This window comes from Lepidochelys kempii, chromosome 1, assembly GCF_965140265.1.
Source record: "Lepidochelys kempii isolate rLepKem1 chromosome 1, rLepKem1.hap2, whole genome shotgun sequence".
Taxonomy (NCBI): domain Eukaryota; kingdom Metazoa; phylum Chordata; order Testudines; family Cheloniidae; genus Lepidochelys; species Lepidochelys kempii.
Window position 1 is genome coordinate 237,539,358 of NC_133256.1, and position 24,066 is coordinate 237,563,423.

Consider the following 24,066-nt stretch of genomic DNA (forward strand, 5'->3'; position numbering starts at 1 on the left):
CTCCCTCTTGTCAGCTCACTTCTAATGAAGACTCCAGGCTACCCCACTCTACATGTGGTGGCCTGACTCCTAATATGTCCCAGTCACTAAATTCATCTCTGCTATCTAATTATATAGCCTGGTTGAACATTCTTTTGTAGAAAGGATTTAATGGATAATTATACTCTGTCAGGCTTTTTCATATGACCAAAGCATAGTTTTCTTGGTATCCTTGTGCATGTTTCTCATATGTACTGAGTTAGCAATGCTTAATATTCATAGAAAGAGTTTATCACAGAGCAGTCTTTCAGGTATGCTCAATTTACTTACAAATGACAGACCTGAGTACTGCTAACTTTTTAAGTCTGACAAAGAGTGACATGTCACGTATCTGAGATTTCCCTGTACGCCCACTTGCCTTTTCCAATGGCACATTAGAAGGGAGAGAATTTTTTCCCCAAGCTTCATCTCTGGTTTGTTATATTTCTTTAGGATGATTTCCAAAGCTGACAGCTCTATTCCTCCACCTCCGAAAGCGCCCGCTCCTGTTCCCCCAGGTACTGTCACACAGGTGGATGTCAGAAGCCGAGTGGCAGCCTGGTCTGCTTGGGCAGCTGAACAAGGAGACTGTGAGTATTGCTGGGAATTGACGGAGTTGATAATTGACTGACTGGCAATGTTTTGGGCAGTATGTTTGCATGTTGCCAACAAATAAAAAGAATAATTACAAACAGAAGCTCCATGAAGATTATGGTAACTGGGGCTAAAAATAGAAAAGACCAATTGAATCATCTGCTCCATTCCCAATGGGGCAGATCAGGGCTATTCTCTATTGTATACCTTCTACTGTTTTGTTCACTCTAGTTTTAAATGCCCCAAGCTGCCACTTCCCTAGAGAGACAATTTGATGGTCTAGACAATTTGATGGCTGTTGGAGTCCGAGCTGTCTCATTCATCCCAATTTTTCCTTTTCTGAATTTGTGTCAAGTATCAGAGGGGTAGCCTTATTAGTCTGTATCCACGAAAACAACGAGGCGTCCGATGGCACCTTAAGGACTAAGGGCTTGTCTATGCTATTGCACGGGGTCGATCTAAGATACGTAACTTCAGCTACATGAATAGCATAGCTGAAGTCGACGTACTTAGATCTACTCACTGCGGTGTCTTCACTGCGGTAAGTCGACAGCTGACATTCTCCTGTCGACTCCGCTTGCGCTCCTCATTCTGGTGGAGTACCTGAGTCAACAGGAGAGTGCTCAGCGGTCGGTTTATCGCAGTCTATACTAGACGCGGTAAACGACACCCACCCCGGATCAATCCCTGCCCACCGATCCGGTGGGTAGTGTAGATAAGCTCTAACAGTCTTTAGTCTTTAAGGTGCCACTGGACTCCTCGGTTTTTTTTTTAATTTGTTTGTTTACTCCATTTCTGTGATATTGAAATACCCAGAATTGAGCATGATATTCTACGCTCTGTCCGTGAAAGTTAACTGAAGTCAGGCTGCTGCATGGCCCTGCTGATGTGCATAATACTTACTACACAGCATAGCTCCAGTAACTTCAGTGATGTTGTGCTCAGTAATAGGGAATTTGCAAGATCAAACCCTTGCGTGGTAAATTTCTCAGGGCAGCAACCTGGCTTGTTTTTTTTTTTATTTCTCAGCTAATCACTATCATAGAAAGCTGACTAAGGTGTTGGACTCCACTTCTCTTCATTTTTAAGCAAATGGTGTGGCTAAATTGGCTGGTCATCTTTACAAGTCTAAACAAAAGTGTGTAACAGGACTGTAGAAAAATGAAAAATATGAATGATTCATATCTTCTGTGCAGGGCTTCAGATTTTTGACTGTAATGGAAAAACCTGCTTTCTCTCAGAAAAAAATTGAAACTATTGCTAATTTGGAAATAATGCAACTACTTTCAGTAGAATAGAATATGTTTAAAGAATAATTTTGGGTACATTGAGTTTTTGGCGTTTTTACTTTTAATGGTTTCTTATTAAAATAAAAAAAGCAAAAGAATCCATTATTCATGAAGGTTTTTATCCCATTTTCTGTTTGTTGAATGAAAGTATTCGTTAACAGAGTGTACAACTGTGCAGCACAAAGCACTTTAAAATGTCCACAGAAGGCAATAATGGTCAGAACATTTTTACATACCACCACACAGCATTATGTGCTACATCAAGCAAAGGCTAATTTGTTCTTTTGTTTGAATTTCTCTTCGTTTAAAAGTGTTTGTGGTGGTGGGTTTTGTAAAGTGGACTCTTACTGAATTGTGTTCCTGATAATTATATAATTTTTTTCTATTTGTGCGGATATTTTCTAAATCGTCGTAACTGAAACCTCCCACAGTTAAGTAGATTCAAGTGCCGTAGCCTTTAATAAAACTTATTTTTAAAAATGCAAACTTAGAATGGTTCCCTGTAACATTAAGATTTGCTGTTTTCAAAGAAGAATCACTAATTGAGTCTGCCCTTCCATACTTGTGCACTACTATCTTATCACTTCATTTCCCTCCTCTCAGCCAGCCTCTTTTGCCTGATTTGTCGGTTTCACACAACTGTCCCCATGCCTTTTTCCATTTTGCCCTTTTCATATGGAATGCCCTCCTTGAATTGATGCTTGAGATCACATCCCTTATCCCCATCCTCCTCCTCCTCAAGACCTACTTCTGCTGCGATTGTTATCCAAAAACAGTGAATTAAGGGTGACTAAATGAGGATAATCAACACTTTATCCACTTATAATTAGTCAGTTGTATATCTTGTCTGCAATCCTCCACTTTGTCATTTGACTTAGGTCCCAATTCTACACACATGAGTAACCTAATTTGTGAAGGTATTCAGTTGACTTCAGTGGTCCTACTCAGATGCGTAAAGCTAAGCACGTGTTTAATTGTTTGCGGGATCAGGCCTTGAGATGGTAAATTCCTCAGGGCAGAGGCTGAGTTGGATACATTATATGTTTGTACAATGCCTACTACAATGGGGCTTTGTTCTGAACTGGCCCCTTGAGATGCTAATGCAATATAAATTAATAATAATTATGAGCCTTTGAGCTGATTATCTCTCACTCAATTGCAACTTGAGCCTGTTTTATTCTGTTTAAAAGCAATATTTTGAGGCGTTTCCCCCTGTGTTCAGTAAAAACAAAATTAAAGCCCCAGCTATTACAGTGGTGGACACTTAAGAAATGGGAACAAAATATTGACACTGGATTTAAAAAAAAAAAAAATAAAGCCCAAAGAAACAAACACACACCTTAAACAGGTCACGGGTTTTTTTGCATTTTCTACAAATACAAGATAAATCTGCCCACAGAGATTCTTCATCTCTCCGTGCCATTTTTGAATTGTAAAGTTTTTTTGTTTTTTTTAAGACATAAGTTCGAGTGCAGTACAGTGGTTTCAGGTAGATCATGTTTTAAATCAGGTATTAAAATGCTTCTTCAAGGGAAACATTAGCATACTTCTCATTTGTCCCTCATTTTTATGAATATCACTTGTCTTAATTGCAAAGTTAACTATGCTCCATGCAAATTTGATGTCCCCTCCCTTTTTAGCGTTGCAGATGATTTACATAAAAAGAAGGATTCATGAAATCAAGTTGTAGAAAGAGTTATTTTACACCAAAGGAAGGAATCTCACAGCATTTTAAGTTGCTTGCATAATTTCCCCCTTCCCCCCTTTGTTGTGGGGTTTTTATTGCACATGGTGTGTTCTACATTTGGGCGCCAGCAGGTTGAGAGGTATAAACATTGTAGTCTTTCTTGCACTCCTGGCTTAATGATTCCATATGTAAGATTAGTGTATATGTGGAGTTTTGGCTCTTAGATTCTGATATCCTTTACTGTGTACGTTTCATCTCTCCTCCCCGCCCCCTGAAGTTGAAAAACCCAGACAGTTCCATGAGCACGAAGAAACAGCTGAGATGATGGCAGCCAGGATTGACAGAGATGTTGTAAGTTAAGATATACGTGTGTGTGCAGTGTGGTGTTCAGTATTCTTGAAATGTTGGAAGGTTGCTTCAAGAACAGGAAGAGTCTTTTTCACAGGCAAAACACAGTTCCAGGTGAGAGTTTGCCAGTCGTGCGAAACTGTGTGATGGACTTATAAAGGGCTCAAAAAAAGATGGAAATAAGACCATCAAGATCAGATTCAATTCTGTCCTGTGGAGAACTTGAGCTATAGGTCTGAGATGTGAGTGCACTAAGACCTTGATTCAGGATAGCACTTCGGCATGTGCTTAAATCCCTTTTAAATCAATGTACCGTAAACACATGCTTAAAGTTAAGTATACTGACGTGTTATTCTCTGAATAAGGATGGACCTAAGCAAGTGCTTGAGCTTTCCTGAACTGGGGCACATACTTTCCCCCACTTGGTCCCTTCTCCTCCTGTGATACTCTTATGCATTGAAAAGAATTTTTTGCATTCATGGAAGAATGTCACATCTACTGGAAAGTGCAACCCTGCATTTCAGCAAGTAATCGTTTTAATACTTTGTTTTACCAGAGCATATGAAATTACAGCTATTAGAAAATGGCATCACAGGGAAAATTATGTTTTAACAAAATTTCCGCATTTGCTGCGTGGGAGAAACATAGTGTGCGACTCAAAGCTAATTAAATTTAAAATTTAATAGTCTCAATACTTACTTTTGAAAGCTTTTAATGATCACAACTATTGAAAATAGAGCAAAATGTGAGCTTGAGAAATTTGTAAATGTCAGACATATGATGAATCTGCATAGGCAGTGCTTCCTGGAGTTAATGATGAACATAGGAGACTGCTGCTAGGATGCTGTAAATTACAACAAAGTGATTAAATGACTAGCTGTGCCACAGATTAGCCAGAGACATTAATGTTGTTCATCTCTTCTGCAGCAAATTCTGAACCATATTTTGGATGACATTGAATATTTTGTTACCAAACTTCAAAAAGCCGCTGAAGCATTTGCTGAACTTTCAAAGAGAAAGAAAACCAAGAAGAATAAAAAGAAAGGACCTGGGGGTAAGAGTTGTTTTCCCTCCCAGCCCCCAGGTCTTTTTATTGCCTTGTTCTTTAAAAGTCATTCATGTAGCTAGTGAATGTGGTTTTGTTTTTCTTATTGCATTGCTTTGTGTTTTTGTTGTTGTTCATTCACTTTAATTGGACAAGTCACTTTGTTTTCTTTGGAATAGGTCTGGACATACACTGAGATCTAAAAAAATTGGGTTCTAGTCGGTGCGAGCAAGTCCTGTTGCCATCCTTCTCTGGAAGTCGATGGGAGAAAAGGCAGCAGAGCTGAGCCTATGTTAGCAAATATACATGTCCTGAATTCCATAACATCTCTATATATTTTTTTCATTTTGTTCTCTAGAGGGAGTTCTCACTCTTCGTGCAAAGCCACCACCTCCAGATGAATTTGTTGACTGTTTTCAAAAATTCAAGCATGGCTTTAACCTTCTGGTAAGTAGCTGCCAGCAGCTGAGGCTCCACGGGGCAGGCAGGGGCGACTTTTCCTAGCTTGTTTGAAGTCAGATATAGCATACTCTTTCCCTGCTGCTACAAATTGGCTCTGAGTGCACCTTGATGTGTCACTTTCACCCACGCATTTTTAGATATTGCCAACCACCTCCTGTGCTAGAAATGTTTTTGAAGTTTATGATTGTGCAGGTGGAAGTGTGAGAGAAAGGTAGATTTGCCTTTTTATTTTCAAATCCGGTTTCTCTGGTTGCTCCAGTTACTAACAAGTTGTTGTGTTTATTGCACCTCTGTTTCCCCAGAGGCATCTCTTGGGAATAGACCCCAGACAGCTCTCTCCTTCCCCTGGAATGGTGACCACGCTGTCATGCTTTCCCCTGGGCTCTCTACAAGGTCTTCTCCGCAGTAGACAATTTTGGCCTACCAACTCCCTAGCACATCTGCAACCCAGCACACATACATGCACGTGGTTGCTAGTGATTGCACACGGATGTTCTTGTCACTATTGGGAATGCCTCATTTTGAGTGAGACTCGTCCTACATGTCACTCTCAGCTGTTGCAGCGCCCTTAGGGGCAGCAAGCCTCAGATTGCACCTTCAGCAGAGTTATTAGTCCTTCTAGTGTAATCCCACATTGCTTCAGCCCATCATCCAGTAACGGCCAAGCTGCCTTACTGTAGACCTGAGAGATGGTGCTTGATTGATTTTGTCTTCAAAATCCCTATTCAGGCCAGGGCTAAAAGCAGTGGCTTTTTGACTGGTTTCATTTCTGCTCAGGGCTGCAGTCCCAATCTCCAACCCCCACCCAGAGCAGCAGAGACTTTACAGCGGTGCCATATGAATGGTGAAGTGGTAACAATAATAATAATAAAGTTTCACCCTTTTACATTGAAAATATTAACTGGTTTCTAGAGAGGTTTGTTAGGAAAATGTACAGCTCACTCTTGTATGCTCGCCAGCCTCCACAGCTGTGCTCTTTATTTAGCTTTTCAGTTACGCTTGTCAGATTCTCTATGCTCATTACTACCGTTAAATATACTAAAAAACATGGGTCAAATAGGCCATTAAAGAGAGACCTCTCTTATAAACCTCACTAGCCACAGAGTGCTCCATCCCGTGGTCATCTCTTGCCCTAAACATCACCAGCCATTGGCATCCAGTGCTGCCAACTCAGGTACCCACTTTTGGCATCTTCTCCTCAACATGCCCCAGAGCATCACTGGGAAAACTTAATTTCCTCTGTGCCTCCCTTCAGCTATTGGCTTTCTGCTTCAGTGGTTGTGACAGCAGTGCCACTGAGAGAACTTGTCATCGTCCTCCTCCTCCTCCAATAACTGAGCCTAATCAGCTTTCTTCTATTTCTCCTTGGGGAAATGAAATCCCACTGAAGGGGGGGATGTGCTCCAGGAGGCATTTGTAAGGGTTGAGAAGGCTACAGAGAAACTACCCCTACGTTACATGCTCTGCAACCACAGTTGTTGAACTTGAAGCAGGAATTAATTCAGGGAAGTTCTATGGCTTGTGTTATGCAGGAGGTCAGACTAGATGATCGCAGGGGTCCCTTCTGGCCTCAAAATCTATGAACCACTGACACTTTGATGTCACCCCCATCTCCATGCCCCTGGGTCTGAGGACACCAGGCTGAACACAGTAACGAGGCCTTGGTTGAAGCCGTTGTAACCTTTTCTTCTCCTGACCCCCACGTTCAGCAGCTCTTCCCCAAGGACACCATAAAGTCCTCTGCACCAGCATCTTTGGTCAACTGTAAGATGTACTGTGCCAATCAGCTCTATAGTTTATGGGATGCTTCTTCCCAAAGGATAAGTGACCCATATTTTTGTTCAACCTTTGACATTCTATATATAAATTCAGAAGTAAATATGACCTGTACTTTAATTCCATAACTAAGGTTCTTTCTTTTAAAGGATGATTCTACTGCATACTATTCAATCATCATAGAAGTTACCAATTTGTTTTGTCTCTTTTTTCCCCCCCTTCAGGCTAAATTAAAGTCCCACATCCAGAACCCTAGTGCACCCGAATTGGTTCATTTTCTGTTTACACCATTAAATATGGTAAGATTTGATCTTCAGTGTGTCTTCAGACCTGCTTTGTTTAAATGCTCTAGAACCTTTTAAAATATGAGGCTAAAAATGTATTGTTAATGATGACCAGTTATGGGAAAAAATCACTTATTTATTTTAGAACTAGAACATATCTAGAAAATCAGGATGCTAATTTTGTTTATATCCATTTCCATCATTTAAATAAATTCAGTTTGCTAAATTGTCCTTTTTCTAAAGTGTGTGTGTGTGTTGTGTGTGTGTGTGTGTATACACATATGTATTTACATTTTTCCCTTACTGATTTTTTTCTTAACATTAAAAAAGAAACTCAAAACTAATACCTCATATTTACACAAAGTGGAAGGAGAATTAAATACATATGCACCAGAATGAGGAATAAACAGCATTTGCAGGAGAGTTAAATGCTTTTTGATCATGGCAATACAAAGGTACACATCATGTTGTATCTAAAACCCAGGAAGCTAAATAGTATTAGAAGAATAATTGTCAAAAGTGGGTTCAAATTTAAGATGGTAGATGAAGACCATAGTGATAAAACTGTCCAGCCCCAATAGCTTGTCAAGCATCTTGTATCCAGATTACTGTGGTTGCTCAATGCAATGTTAGCTCTTCAATGGTCTTTTTATAAGGATAAAATGTTTATTAGCAGTAGCACAACTGTCTTGTACTCAAATAAACATTCCGTAGTGTTGAAGTGTTTAGTCTACATATTCAGTGGAATGTCCCTTTCTTGTGGTCCATATGTCTCCAAACTCTGGGCTTTATAAAGAAGATTATGGGCTAATTAGTTGAGTTTTACTTCCTATGCACACACATCACGCAAAAAAACTATGTGAAAAGAACATTATTAAGGTTGCAACGAAAATCACTTGAAAATTAGGAAATGCCAGAATTAAATTTGCTTATGGAACCTAAAATCAGCTCCCTTTTGCATATGTGTTCTGACACTGCCTTTAATCCCGTACTATTTTTTCCACAGGACCCCTGCCTTATTCATTGCACAGAATGAATGGACCACACTTAGTAAGGGGGTATTGAATATTTTTTTTTCTCTCGTTGTTCAGTGTGTGGTCCCAGGCCTTATTTACTGCACACGATTCAAACCCTGCTTGGAAGTCAGTCTTATTAATTTCCTCCTGGGCTTTTCTATGGTACTCGTCAGTACAGTATCTGAGTACTTCACAAACGTTAATGAAGTTATTTTCACAACTCCCCAGCAAAATGAGGTGGCATTTTATAGATGGAGAGCTGAGACACAGAGAAGTTAAGGTCAAAGCATCCACTAATTTTAGGTGTTCAATTTGAGATACCTCGGATCTGTTTTTTCAGATTACTTAACAGCAGTTCATTTGTTCAAAGTATAGCTCCCGTTCACTTCAGTTACAGCTGTGAGTGTTCAGCATCTCTGTAAATCAGACCCCAGGGTCTCAAGTCAGGCACCCAGAAAATGGGGAATGCACAATGAGTGATCCCTGTGAAAAGTTAGGTTTAAGTGATATCACATGAGAATTTTGTGGCAGAGATACTACTCTGGACAACTGGAGTCTATTCAACTGCTTGAACCATGAGACTGTCATTTCTGTTCCTGCAGTCCCCTGTCTCGTTCAGCCTAAGTCCTATGCCTAATTTTTCATTTGTTGCCCCTCGTAATCATTTGCCTACTGGGCTCAGTGGCTCCTCCACTTTAAGGGAGTGGCCTTTAGTTTTGGGCAGGCCTAGGCCTGTCCATCCCAGTCACCTTCCAACTTCTACAACAAACGAGACAGGTCCTATAAACAACAGCCTCTTGAGCTACACAGCCCTGATTCAACCTAGAGCAGGTCCATCTTGTACACTGAGTGAGCTGGAGTCCTGGGGGAGGGGGGAGTACGTGATCATGCAATTAAGGATTGTATCATACTGCATGTGCACAAGGGGCTGAATTAAGGTGACACAGACAACCTTAGTTCTAGAATTTCCTAACTTTTGAGTGTTTGTTTTTGCAGTCTCAGTAACAGTCTTTTAACGTAATGTTTGTGTTTAATAGCCCAGGGTTTTAAAAAATCAAACCTCAAAAGCAGAAGTTCCATCATATTGACACCCACGTAGTTCATCAACAGAACTGGCACCTTTAAGGTCCACAGCTCAGACCTGTGTCACTTCAGCTAATGGAGTGACTGACACCATACTAGCTTGTCGTCTATGTGGACCAGCACTAGAGGGGGAGGAGACATGCACTTTCCCAGTGGGTTTCACAGATATTTGCTGACAGCAGAGAAATGGTGAGACTTGAGTTCTATTCCAGGGTCTGGAGATCTCTCTAGTGGCCACAGACCTTTCTGCCACTGTAAGCTTGTCCTCTCTAACTTGCACCCAACCCACTCTTTCCCTTGTCCCAGGCCCATTCTCTGGTTCTCATTCCCTAGTCCCAGTCTTCCTCCCTGGGTTCCTAATCCAATTTGTGTCTTCCCTCTCCCTGGCTCCTTGTCCCAGTCTCCCTGCCCAATCAGTCCAGCCTCCTCCCATCCTCCAACTTCTGATACAATCTATGTTGCCTCCCTGCCAACTGACTCCCAATCTCACCCCCTGTTGCCCTCTGTGGCTCCTAGTCCCAGTCTCCTTGTCCAAACAGTCATAGTCCCTCTGAACTCTGTCCTCTCTCCCCAACTCCCACTCCAGTCTTAGGAACAAGGAGCTTAGTAAGACTGTCTACTCCTTTCTCTTACCCCTGGTCTGGTTCCCTCTTCATTCAAATCAGATGGCTTCCTCCTCTATCCTGCCTGGTGTCAGCAGGGAAGTCATTGAGAGCACCAGAGAGAGGTAGGCTCAGGCTCCCTGCTCTTAGTTCTGGTGCCTTGTCTTGTCTTGTCTGGCTGGGAACAGCAATTATAAGGAAGCCCTTCAGATTCCCTGTAAACTCTGGACTAAAGCATGCTCATTCATGCTGTAGAGATGGTGCATGTGCAGTCTGGTCCACAGTAGGAGCTGAGATTGGATGGAGCATGGCTAATGCTCATGAAATCTTCGGAGAGTTTAGCTTGGAGAGTTTAGTTGCTAAATGAGAGATTTCAAAGGCTTATAAATTTGGCCAACCGTGGGTAGATTTTCATAGGAACAGCAAAAGGCCAGATGCAAAGACCACACACCTGGCTAAATTCCAAGTTCCTGCCGCAAAGCATGGGGGTGCTAGAGCATCTCAAAAAAATGTTTTCAACATGGGCAAAAAAAACGTTTCCCTACTCCCACTCCTGGAAACAGCTGAACCATTTTTTCTGAAAAGTTTCCCCCTTCGTCACAAAAAAAATCAAAACAACAAAACACCACATGAGCCTTGAAGCAGACACGTGGCATGGAAAATTTCAGTTCAAACACTTAAAGTCTGGTAAAGTTATAAACTACTGCAAACAGGGTCTTATAATGGGAAGTATTGAGTAACCTTAATAATAGGCAGTCCCCTTCCCCCTCTATAGTTTTTTGTTGGCTCTTTCTACACTGTCTTCTATGATGTTCCTGCTGCTTTTCATACCACTTTTTCTTCCCATTCCCTGTTTCTTCCCTGTGTTCCCCATTTATTCCTATCCTTGTTTACTCTTTGTTTTTCATCAAACATGCCCCAGTCCCCCATCAATCTTGTCCCTTATTTCCCCTTTTTTTCCCTTGGCTCTGGTGCTAGTTGCCTTGTAAACCTGATCATACTACTCAACTGCTTTGGATGATTCTGAACGGGTGGTTGGGCTCCCTCATGGAACGCCATGCATCATCTTTACATTGCTTCATGACAGAATTTTTACACAGATTCATTACACAGAAGTCTGAACTTTCCTTTACTCTATTGAATCTTTGACCTGTCCTGGACAAGATGGGCTGGAAGGACACTTCAGTCATCATTTTCAGCTTGTCTACACATAAAAGTTGTATTAGTTTAACTTAAATTTGTTTAAACAAACTAGTTCGACTTTTGTGTGAGATCTCTCATATATCTGTTTAAACCTAGCTTATAGAAATTTAGTTTGCATCTGTAAATTGACAGGCACAAGGTCTGATTTAACTGGGAATTGGTCCTGCTTTGAGCAGGGGGTTGGACTAGATGACCTTCTGGGGTCCCTTCCAACCCTGATACTCTATGATTCTATGATTCTATAAGGTCAACTGATATGAGCCAGTTTAAACAGATATAAGAGTGTCTGCACACAAAGTTGAACTGGTTTGACTAAAAGGTGTGGTTTTATACAGATTTTGAGTTTGAGTACACTGTGTGCATCAAAGGCATGTAAATTGCAGAGCGCTCCAACATAATCGCTCTTTAAATCCCCGTGGTGTGTAGTAAATGTCCATGGATGCACTTTGTTGTAGTCCTATTTGTCGAGACTACATCAGAGTGTTCTAGGTGTGCACAAAAGCCCTTAATTAAACAGGTATAACTTTGTGTGTACATCAGACTTTGGCAAAAGCCACCAATAGAGTGGGTAGCCTAGAATTCTTACTGCTTTAAATTTTACATGGTTTATTGTCAGAACTGATTCTCTGTTACTCCTCAATACAATAAATAGTTCTTTAAAAAAAATCTTGATTTAGGTGGTGCAGGCAACTGGAGGTCCAGAGCTCGCTAGTACGGTACTCAGCCCTCTCCTAACAAAGGATACCATAGATTTCTTGCGTTACACTATCGATAGTGAGGAAGGACAACTATGGATGTCATTGGGTGACACGTGGACCAAAGCCAGGTACGAAAATATCTTTACTGACTTTATAGATGATCTTTGAATATATATTTGGATTTATTAACATGGTCTATATCAGCCAAAGAAGCAAGTAGTTTAAATTTAGTAGTCTAAATTTTTGCTTGCTTTGAGCCTGATCCAGCTCCAATTAAAGTCAGTGGAAAGACTCCCGTTGATCTCAATGGGAGTTGGACTGGGCCCTTTAGGAATCTGAAGGGGCGTGTTGGAAGAATGAGGACAATTGCAAACATTGATTTTATTCTGTCTGTGATATTGGGAGGATGGGGCTTAATTGCATATTCTCTTGCCCACCTTCTCTTTGAACGGTCCTTTCCATTCTTTTCCCCCTTCTATCATCATTTGGTCATCAACCAGCTGGACTCAATTAACAATCTATTTCAGGGTAGTGCAGCATTTAGTAACAACAACAACAACTACAACAAAATTATATAAATAGAATTAAAAAGCAATTTCTACTTTGAACAGCCCACATATTATTAAAAGCAGAGACTTGCAATGGTTTTTAATGTCTCTGAAGCATCTTTATAGTCTGTAAGAAAAAGATTGAGTGAATGATTGAATCACACTGAAGATCTACCCTTAAGGGATCCTAAATAGTGAAATAATAGATTCAGCTGTGCTTATGGTTAGGGACTCATAAAAAATGTGACCTTTTCATGCATGTTGCTTGTGAACTGTAGAGTATATAAATATAACAAGTTTATCTAATTACTTTTATGGTCTTGGGCTTACATAAAAGACTTTTAAACAGAACTTCTAAAAAACCTGGGATGAATCAAGTATCTCTTAAACCTGTGGCCCCTTGAGAAGGTGGTGGTGGTGATCAATAAGTGTGTTAGGGCTTGCATCAGAAATGTGTCCATTCTTTTTGAATTTACTCATCCACCCACTCAGGGACCAGATCAAATGACTAATCATCAATCTACATAATTAATAAATACTGAATTTATTACTGCTGAAAACTGCTGCATTGACCGCTCTGGAATCTGAAAGCCAGAGTGGCTGATGAACATCCACAGAATAGAAAGAGCACAGGCTTTGGTAGTGCAAAGTTCATGATGGTACCTTGCTTTCTTGAAGTGGACTATCATTAGGGGCAAGAATCTCCAAGCCTATTCTTCCTTTGGCCCTTTTACTAAGACTGGTAATAGAGGTGCCAGCTGAATGGTGCTTTTTTGTTTTGTTTTGCTCCTAGTTTGCTAGGAACTGGACTGAGCATATCAAACTCATTTTGCCACCAAAGAGCAGCTTCCAGTCATTACTGACCTAGGTCCTGATCCAGCAAAGGCCATGTCGATCCATGCAGAGACCCATTGACTTCACTGGAACTCCAGGAAAAGGGATTCTTTTGCTTGATCAGAGTCTTGTGCTAGAACTGAACTAGTGACCTAAATAATAGAACTCATTATCCTGTTATGAATCCTCTGTGCCATCCAGTCCCCTAAAAAGCAATAATTATGTGGTGGTGGGTTGGGAGGAATACAGGAATGTAAATGAAGGGCAAGCAAGCTTTGAATCTTAGAAATAGTGGTGGGACTGGCCCCATGTTTCTATTGTGCTACTGTGCTGTGCAGCTTAGCCGTGCTGTGCCACTAATTGACAAGATAATCGTTAAAAACCCAGAGTTTGCTGGTCAGCTATAAGTTAACATCGACATGCCAGTGTCCTGTGAAATGCTAGCCGCTCCAACAACTGGTTTGATAGCATTTGTCACCTTCATTCATTTTCAACAATGCCCATAATGAGAAACATTAAAGGTAACTATTAAGTGCATTCCAGGGCCCATTTCTCCTTTAAGAGGCAATAATTCAAACTGCAAGGCAGTGTTTTTTATATATAGTACATAGGCACAGCACACCGTGAAAAACTCCTTCTGATACAGTGAATTCAGATGGTGAAAGTCAGTGGATCTCTAAGGAATAATACTGTATTTCAAAAAAGCAATCTGTATTAGAAAATTCAGTTCTGCAAAAGTAGTGATTACATTTACTCTTGTGGGGGGGGGGTTATTATTAATAATAATAATTCGTGTGACAAAAGAAATTGTTCTTGTAGCTTCTTAGTTTTAGCTAGGTCCTCGTTACTTCCCAGCCTCCATATTTGCTTTGCAGATTTCATTTTAAAGCATGCCTTTCCTGTGAACCCTGTGCATATTTACCCCCCAAGAGAGAGGGGTACTGCAATACTTTTGTTTTCAAAAGATAAAACAAATCCCATGCTCCTTTGTGATTGGTCCTCCTGCTATCCATCTTTCGCATTGTGTCAGAACTTGTATGGTCTGTCCTGACGTTGGAAGATCCTAGGGGCAGAGACTGTCTCTGTGCTATGTAAAGGGGGAGCATAGATATCCTCAGTAAATAATGCTTCCTTCTCTGCAATTAGAAGTTCCTCGTGAGTAAACAATTGCAAAGCATTTCATGAGAACCTGCAGGATTGACTATTGATAATAACTTGGTGCAGATCTTGATATATGCCTCTGACTTCTTTATACAGAGTGGACTGGCCCAAAGATCAGTTTATTCCACCCTATATCCCACGCTTCAGAAATGGTTGGGAGCCTCCTTTGCTGAGTTTCATGGGAGCTCCAAATGAACAAGAACTAAATCAGTTGGCTGAGTCTGTTGCAAATGTTGCAGAGCACCAACGGAAACACGAAATGAAAAGAATGTCAGCTGAGGTAGGTTAATTGCTACGGTATTTTGTAAAGTAGGTGGGAGACCAGACCAACCGTTCACTCCATGAACAAAACCGTCTAAGAGTTGCACTGTGGAATGGTGTTGCTGCTAATGAAGTGCCCATGGAGCTAGATTCTAATGTCATTCGCACCAGTGTAAATTGGGAATAACTCCAGTGAAGTCAGTAGCATTAGTCTAGATTTAGACTGTGCAACAGGTAAAAGCCAGGCTCGTGCAGTGGCTAAAATACAGGGTCTTATCATGGTTCCATTGAACTCGATGGAGATTTTTCCTACTGTCTTAAATTCAAAGTGGAATCCAGGGCCTAAAGATCCATTTTTTCCCTCCGATATGTGTGCTCAACTCCCATAGCTCTCTCAAAGTGACACAATATTATCTAATATAATAGTCTGTGTGTGAAATATAGCTAACTGTATTTGCCCACTAAAACATTCAGGCTCATGAACAACCCCCTCCACTCCCATCCCCTTGGTCCTCCTTCAAACTCTTAATAAACAGATGGGCACATTGAGAAGGTTAGCAAATCTGAGCTCTGGGAAACCAAGGATGGACATGTACTCCAGAGTGAAAGGGCTTTTAGGGCGAGTCCCCTACCATCAGCCCCCTCAAAGTTTAATTGAGAGGTGGTTGGGAAATGTCCTTTATTTTGCATGAAGAGTTTTCAAGAAAACAAATGTTTGTTTTCATCACTTTCCTGGAATTTTTCAGGGTTTCATTATGGGGAAAAAAATTAAAAAATCAGTTTTTGGCTGATTTTGTTTGTTGAAAAGGCATTTTCCAGTATGTAAAAACATATATTTATCATTTAGGGCTTATAGGTTAAATCAATCTTTTTGGCTGTACCTGTCTCTGGGGCCCTTTGTCTGTTTCATATATTTAACATGAATGCTACTTTCTTAAGAAATGCCAATACATTGTGGGTTGGCAAATGTTTTTGTGGCAGAGATGTCTATATAAAGATATGGCTGTCCAGGGTCGCAGGCAGGGAGATGAACAAGGTAGGATAAGAAGTATCCCAAAGGACATAGTCTCCTGAAGACGTCAGACATGTTTCCCATTCACTTATTCTGAACACCGCCTGACTATTTCCCTAATACTTAAGCTGCCCTTCAGTCCCTCTGACATTTTGTTGTTTTAAAATCACACTTTCCTTTTTTAATTTAATGCTTTTCTCTCCTTGTTTTCTGTGTGAAAGTGCAAAATAAACAATCTGAGAAAACAGAGAATGGTGTCTTCTAATCTTTTAGACATAATCATCATAGGTATCATTTGTAGTTGTATTAAGTTAAAAAATATTCCAGATAGAAGTGTGATTTTTAAGTTGATTGCACTCCTTTAAGCTCCTATAACGTTTTGTTGTCTTGATTGGTAATTGTTTGGTTGATTAGGAAAAAGAAATAAAGTTTGTCATAATGAAGCTTGCAACACTGAGGCAGGACTCGTCAATTTCTGACTCTGCCACTGAATCACTGTGTGGTCTAGGGCAAATCATTTAAACTTGCTATACCTTGGCTTCCCCACTGGCAGCATGGCTCTCATAATACCTCTCTCACAGAGGTGTTGAGACTTAGGGTATGTCTACACTACGGAATAAGGTCGAATTTATAGAAGTCGGTTTTTTAGAAATCGGTTTTATATATTCGAGTGTGTGTGTCCCCACAGAAAATGCTCTAAGTGCATTAAGTGCATTAACTCGGCGGAGTGCTTCCACAGTACCGAGGCTAGAGTCGATTTCCGGAGCATTGCACTGTGGATAGCTATCCCACAGTTCCCGCAGTCTCCACTGCCCATTGGAATTCTGGGTTGAGATCCCAATGCCTGATGGGGCTAAAACATTGTCGCGGGTGGTTCTGGGTACATATCGTCAGGCCCCCGGTCCCTCCCTCCCTCCGTGAAAGCAAGGGCAGACAATCGTTTTGCGCCTTTTTTCCTGAGTTACCTGTGCAGACGCCATACCATGGCAAGCATGGAGCCCGCTTAGGTAACCGTCACCCTATGTCTCCTGGGTGCTGGCAGATGTGGTACGGCTTTGCTACACAGTAGCAGCAACCCATTGCCTTCTGGCAGCAGACGGTGCAATACAACTGGTAGCCGTCCTCGTCGTGTCCGAGGTGCTCCTGGCCACGTCGGCTGGGAGCGCCTGGGCAGACATGGGCGCAGGGACTAAATTTGGAGTGACTTGACCAGGTCATTATCTTTAGTCCTGCAGTCAGTCCTATTGAATCTTCTTATGGTGAGCAGGCAGGTGATACGGACTGCTAGCAGTCGTACTGTACCATCTTCTGCCGGGCAGGCAAGAGATGAGGATGGCTAGCAGTCGTACTGTACCATCTTCTGCCGAGCAGCCATGAGATGTGGATGGCATGCAGTCCTTCTGCACCGTCTGCTGCCAGCCAAAGATGTAAAAGATAGATGGAGTGGATCAAAACAAGAAATAGACCAGATTTGTTTTGTACTCATTTGCCTCCTCCCCTGTCTAGGGGACTCATTCCTCTGGGTCACACTGCAGTCACTCACAGAGAAGGTGCAGTGAGGTAAATCTAGCCATGTATCAATCAGAGGCCAAGCTAACCTCCTCGTTCCAATAAGAACAATAACTTAGGTGCACCATTTCTTATTGGAACCCTCCGTGAAGTCCTGCCTGAAATACTCCTTGATGTAAAGACACCCCCTTTGTTGATTTTAGCTCCTTGAAGCCAACCCTGTAAGCCGTGTTGTCAGTCGCCCCTCCCTCCGTCAGAGCAACGGCAGACAATAGTTCTGTGCCTTTTTTCTGTGCGGACGCCATACCAAGGCAAGCATGGAGGCCGCTCAGCTCACTTTTGCAATTAGGAGCACATTAAACACCACACGCATTATCCAGCAGTATATGCAGCACCAGAACCGGGCAAAGCGATACCGGGTGAGGAGGCAACGGCAGCGCAGTCACGTGAGTGATCAGGACATGGACACAGATTTCTCTGAAAGCATAGGCCCTGCCAATGCATGCATCATGGTGCTAATGGGGCAGGTTCATGCTGTGGAACGCGGATTCTGGACTCGGGAAACAAGCACAGACTGGTGGGACCGCATAGTGTTGCAGGTCTGGGACGATTCCCAGTGGCTGCGAAACTTTCGCATGCGTAAGGGCACTTTCATGGAACTTTGTGACTTGCTTTCCCCTGCCCTGAGGCGCATGAATACCAAGATGAGTTGAGATAGCCCTGTGGAAGCGTGCAACGCCAGACAGCTACCGGTCAGTTGGGAATCAATTTGGAGTGGGCAAATCTACTGTTGGGGCTGCTGTTAATCAAGTAGCCCCACGCAATCAAAGATCTGCTGATATCAAGGGTAGTGACCCTGGGAAATGTGCAGGTCATAGTGGATGGCTTTGCTGCAATGGGATTCCCTAACTGTGGTGGGGCCATAGACGGAACCCATATCCCTATGTTGGCACCGGAGCACCAAGCCGCCGAGTACATAAACCGCAAGGGGTACTTTTCGATAGTGCTGCAAGCTCTGGTGGATCACAAGGGAAGTTTCACCAACATCAACGTGGGATGGCCGGGAAAGGTACATGACGCTCGCATCTTCAGGAACTCTGGTCTGTTTCAAAAGCTGCAGGAAGGGACTTTATTCCCAGACCAGAAAATAACTGTTGGGGATGTTGAAATGCCTATATGTATCCTTGGGGACCCAGCCTACCCCTTAATGCCATGGCTCATGAAGCCGTACACAGGCAGCCTGGACAGTGGTCAGGAGCTGTTCAACTACAGGCTGAGCAAGTGCAGAATGGTGGTAGAATGTGCATTTGGACGTTTAAAGGCACGCTGGCGCAGTTTACTGACTCGCTTAGACCTCAGCGAAACCAATATTCCCACTGTTATTACTGCTTGCTGTGTGCTCCACAATATCTGTGAGAGTAAGGGGGAGACGTTTATGGCAGGGTGGGAAGTTGAGGCAAATCGCCTGGCTGCTGGTTACGCGCAGCCAGACACCAGGGCGGTTAGAAGAGCACAGGAGGGCACGGTACGCATCAGAGAAGCTTTGAAAACCAGTTTCATGACTGGACAGGCTACGGTGTGAAAGTTCTGTTTGTTTCTCCTTGATGAAACCCCCCGCCCCTTGGTTCACTCTACTTCCCTGTAAGCTAACCACCCTCCCCTCCTCCCTTCAATCACCGCTTGCAGAAGCAATAAAGTCATTGTTGCTTCACATTCATGCATTCTTTATTCATTGATCACACAAATAGGGGGATGACTACCAAGGTAGCCCAGGAGGGGTGGTGGAGGAGGGAAGGAAAATGCCACACAGCACTTTAAGCACAGCACTTTAAAAGTTTACAACTTTAAAATTTATTGAATGACAGCCTTCTTTTTTTGGGGCAATCCTCTGTGGTGGAGTGGCTGGTTGGCCGGAGGCCCCCCCACCACGTTCTTGGGCGTCTGGGTGTGGACGCTATGGAACTTGGGGAGGAGGGCAGTTGGTTTCAGAGGGGCTGCAGTGGCAGACTGTGCTCCAGCTGCCTTTGCTGCAGCTCAACCATACACTGGAGCATACTGGTTTCGTCCTCCAGCAGCTTCAGCATTGAATCCTGCCTCCTCTCATCACGCTGCCGCCACATTTGAGCTTCAGCCCTCTCTTCAGCCCGCCACTTACTCTCTTCAGCCCGCCACCTCTCCTCCCGGTCATTTTGTGCTTTCCTGCACTCTGACATTATTTGCCTCCACGCATTCGTCTGTGCTCTGTCAGTGTGGGAGGACAGCATGAGCTCGGAGAACATTTCATCGCGAGTGTGTTTTTTTTTTCTTTCTAAGCTTCACTAGCCTCTGGGAAGGAGAAGATCTGTGATCATTGAAACACATGCTGCTGGTGGAGAATAAAAAAGGGACAGCGGTATTTAAAAAGACACATTTTATAAAACAGTGGCTACACCCTTTCAGGGTAAACCTTGCTGTTAACATTACATACATAGCACATGTGCTTTCGTTACAAGGTTCATTTTGCCTCCCCCCACCGCGTGGCTACCCCCTCAACCCTCCCCGTGGCTAACAGCGGGGAACATTTCTGTTTAGCCACAGGCAAACAGCCCAGCAGGAATGGGCTCCTCTGAGTGTCCCCTGAAGAAAAGCACTCTATTTCAACCAGGTGACCATGAATTATGTCTCACTCTCCTGAGGATAACACAGAGAGATAAAAAACAGACGTTGTTTGAATGCCAGCAAACATACACTGCAATGCTTTGTTCTACAATGATTCCCGAGTACGTGTTACTGGCCTGGTGTGGTAAAGTGTCCTACCATGAAGGATGCAATAAGGCTGCCCTCCCCAGAAACCTTTTGCAAAAGCTTTGGGAGTACATCCAGAAGAACCGCGAATGCCAGGGCAAAGTAATCCTTTCACATGCTTGCTTTTAAACCATGTATAGTATTTTAAAAGGTACACTCACCAGAGGTCCCTTCTCCGCCTGATGGGTCCAGGAGGCAGCCTTGGGTGGGTTCAGGGGGTACTGGCTCCAGGTCCAGGGTGAGAAACAGTTCCTGGCTGTCGGGAAAACCGGTTTCTCCGCTTGCTTGCTGTGAGCTATCTACAACCTCATCATCATCATCATCATCTTCTTCGTGCCCAAAACCTGCTTCCATATTGCCTCCCATCTACATTGAAGGAGTCAAACAACACGGCTGGGGTAGTGGTGGCTGAACCCCCTAAAATGGCACGCAGCTCATCATAGAAGGGGCATGTTTGGGGCTCTGACCCGGAGCGGCCGTTCGCCTCTCTGGTTTTCTGGTAGGCTTGCCTCAGCTCCTTCAGTTTCACGCGGCACTGCTTCGGGTCCCTGTTATGGCCTCTGTCCGTCATGCCCTGGGAGATTTTGACAAAGGTTTTGGCATTTCGAAAACTGGAACGGAGTTCTGATAGCACGGATTCCTCTCCCCAAACAGCGATCAGATCCCGTACCTCCCGTTTAGTCCATGCTGGAGCTCTTTTGCGATTCTGGGACTCCATCATGGTCACCTCTGCTGATGAGCTCTGCATGGTCACCTGCAGCTTGCCACGCTGGCCAAACAGGAAATGAGATTCACAAGTTCGCGGTTCTTTTCCTGTCTACCTGGCCAGTGCATCTGAGTTGAGAGTGCTGTCCAGAGCGGTCACAATGGAGCACTCTGGGATAGCTCCCGGAGGCCAATACCCTCAAATTGTGTCCACAGTACCCCAAATTCGACCCGGCAAGACCGATTTAAGCGCTAATCCACTTGTCAGGGGTGGAGTAAGGAAATCGATTTTAAGAGCCCTTTAAGTTGAAAAAAAGGGCTTCATCTTGCGGACGGGTGCAGGTTTACATCGATTTAATGCTGCTAAATTCGACCTAAAGTCCTAGTGTAGACCAGGGCTTAATACTTATGAAGTGCTTTAGGGTTCTCAGACGAATGATACGATGAAGGGCCAAATGTTGTTTGTGTATACTATAAAGACAATATAGAAGGTGATACCTAAATGCTGCCTTAATAACCAGTTATCTGTTTTGCTGAATGGTTATACTTGACAATAGCAGAAGAGAAAAATCAGATGGGACATGATGGTGAAAATATGTATTTTCCTATCAGTATCTCCCTGAAGTGCATCCATTTTTCTTCATTTTATGTCACTCTTACCAGGTAGTCCGCTGGTAATTGGAGCAATATGTGAGCTCTCCCCCTTTTCATGACAAGAGATCCCATTAACAATCACTGACACTGATCCATTGTTAGGCAGGTACCAGCATAACACAGCTCAAACCTCATCCGCCTGGGGTTCCTTTCTTCCTACAGGGCATCCTTTTCCAAAAAGAAATGCTACTCAGTGTTAAATAATGATATGATTGCTGCTCCCATGGTTACAGCTCCTAACCTTTGCAACTAGGGATTGATCTGGTGTCAAGCAACGTGGATCAGAGATTGATTCATGAGAACGTTTCCCATCCCTGAATTTTAAGATACAGTTGTATACACTGTGTTTCCACTGAAAGGGTTGCATGTGCAGTCAGTTCAATAATAATTATTTCAAATGAGAAACTATGATGGAAACGCTATAGATTTGCATATGATTGTTGCTGTGCTGTTAGGCTCTTTTCCTTGGATTGTGAATTTTGGGGGGCAGGGACTGTTTTCCTCTGCCCTTATGTAGCACAGATCACAGAGGGGAGCCAATCTTGATTGGAGTCCATGGGGGCTACCACAACACAAATAATTTTGTCTGTGAACTAAGGTGACTTACTATTTCCCAGTTTCTTGCATACATACTCTAAGCCATGGAACACTTGATGGTGTTTCTAGGTTTTTGTAATATTGCTGTTACTCTACAAACATTTTCAAATTTTGGTGATGATAATACTTACCTACTTCAGAGGGGTATTGTGAGGAATTTGTCAGAAGGAGAAAACTGAGGTGCAGACAGGGTATGTGATTTGCCCAAAGTCACATAGCAAGTAACAATCAGAGCCAGGCTCAGATTTTTGGCAGCTCCTGGCTCCCAAGTTTGTACTCGGTTCACTAGACTCTGCTACTTTATCAGTGCCATATTAGTTTGTTTTGATGGTAGCAGGAGGAAGGGAGGCCTAAAATAAGTGGCTTCAACTGCCTACATGTAAGAATCCCCAGAAATTAACTCCTTAGTGTATAGCTCTGCTTTTTGGAACTGGGTGATGGTATAATTATATTAACAGCATTAAAAATATCATCATTGGATGTACATTGGGTTATTGGCATGTATACAGTGGCAGCCATTCAACAAGACCACCTAGACCCTCCAAATGTACTTTTCAGTCTTCAGCAAAGATTTTAATATTTCTATATGCTGTTGACACATTCACATAAAATTGATTTATTTAAATCCTGAATCTGCCACCCCTACTCCCATTGGGTAGTACCTTTCTGTCTACACAGCTCTACTGACTTCATTAGGATACTTGCAGAGCAAGGTATTACTCAATGTAAGGGTGGCAGAACTGGGACCTTAGGGAATAAGATTATGTACTCCTAAAATAAGGTAATGTTACTGAATAGCTCTTATTCCAGACACATACTCAGCATTGTGTGTAGTTTATCTGAGTTAGAACGTCTGCAACCAGAAACAAGGCTTAAAGCCTGATGTAGCTTGTTTTGTTAACATATCCAGTCACTGTGTATAAAACTCAGCTGCTGTAGGGATGTTTAAGTGATAATGTGGATTGTACCCCAAAGAACGGTCTTGATGAAGAATATCAGCTGCACTATTCAAGTAATAGGTTGAGTTAGGATGCAAATTCTTTATTCTCATGCTTCTGATTTCTTTGTTCAAGTATGAAAATGCACAAATAATTAAATTTTCATGTCAGAATAACAAACGCCAGAGAACAAGGGAATGGGAATGCTGACGGAGAACCTACAGGTGTCAGATGATGTTGCTGTAATCAGTTAAATAACTACTGCTGTCTTTGTGTATGACGTTAATCCCTTTTGTTTTCTGTTTTCCAGCATCCCAGTGTCCCAGACTATCCTCCATCTGATGGGTATGCATTCAGTAACACAGTTTACAAAAGAGGGCCTCTGCTGGACCAGGGGGCAGCTGTTGCTGCCTTTAAACAAACTGTTAGCCGACATGTAGATAGGTAACACTGAATGGACATCATGTATAGAGCTGTGGATAACTGTCCCAATTTATCACTATTGGGGTGGAGGTGTCTCTGTTTGTTCTTCTATTTCTATGTCCGGAGTGTGCGTCATTTCCTAAAGGAGAAAGTCCTCCTTGTAATATGGTGCTTGGCTTGACTTTATTTAGTGCTGATTATATAAAGCTCCTTTAGAGTACTCTCTGCATGAGCACCCATTTAAAGTCCCCTTTGTATACACTGTTAAATGGGTGCTTCTGTCAAAAGCAATAAATTAATGGAAGTGGAATTCTGAGCGTTATCAGACTGAATCAGAACACAGGATCTTTTAATATGGACATAACATAACCTATTTTTGGTTTGTTTCCAAATGTAGAATGCCATTTACTCTTTTTGGAAATACAAAGAATTGCTTTGCCATTCCTTGGAATTTTTTGTTACTCCCCCACTCCACCCCCAGTTTTGATTCTTAACACCCATGTTTAGAATAGGAATCAAATCTTTCTTTTCCCTG

General features: G+C 42.6%; 1 protein-coding gene across 10 annotated transcripts in view; it reads left to right on the forward strand.

Moving 5' to 3' along the window:
• Positions 1-24,066, forward strand: part of EPS8 (EGFR pathway substrate 8, signaling adaptor) — a 219,391-nt gene that overhangs the window by 158,812 nt on the left and 36,513 nt on the right. For 8 of the 10 annotated variants that reach the window (XM_073319146.1, XM_073319138.1, XM_073319194.1 and 5 more), the window contains 8 exons: positions 472-608; positions 3,866-3,939; positions 4,864-4,990; positions 5,340-5,428; positions 7,444-7,518; positions 12,085-12,233; positions 14,745-14,928; positions 23,419-23,552. In XM_073319146.1, the coding sequence (XP_073175247.1) occupies positions 472-608; positions 3,866-3,939; positions 4,864-4,990; positions 5,340-5,428; positions 7,444-7,518; positions 12,085-12,233; positions 14,745-14,928; positions 23,419-23,552 (969 nt within the window). The remainder of the gene's footprint in view (positions 1-471; positions 609-3,865; positions 3,940-4,863; positions 4,991-5,339; positions 5,429-7,443; positions 7,519-12,084; positions 12,234-14,744; positions 14,929-23,418; positions 23,553-24,066) is intronic. The other 2 variants (XM_073319214.1, XM_073319198.1) reach the window with 1 other exon arrangement.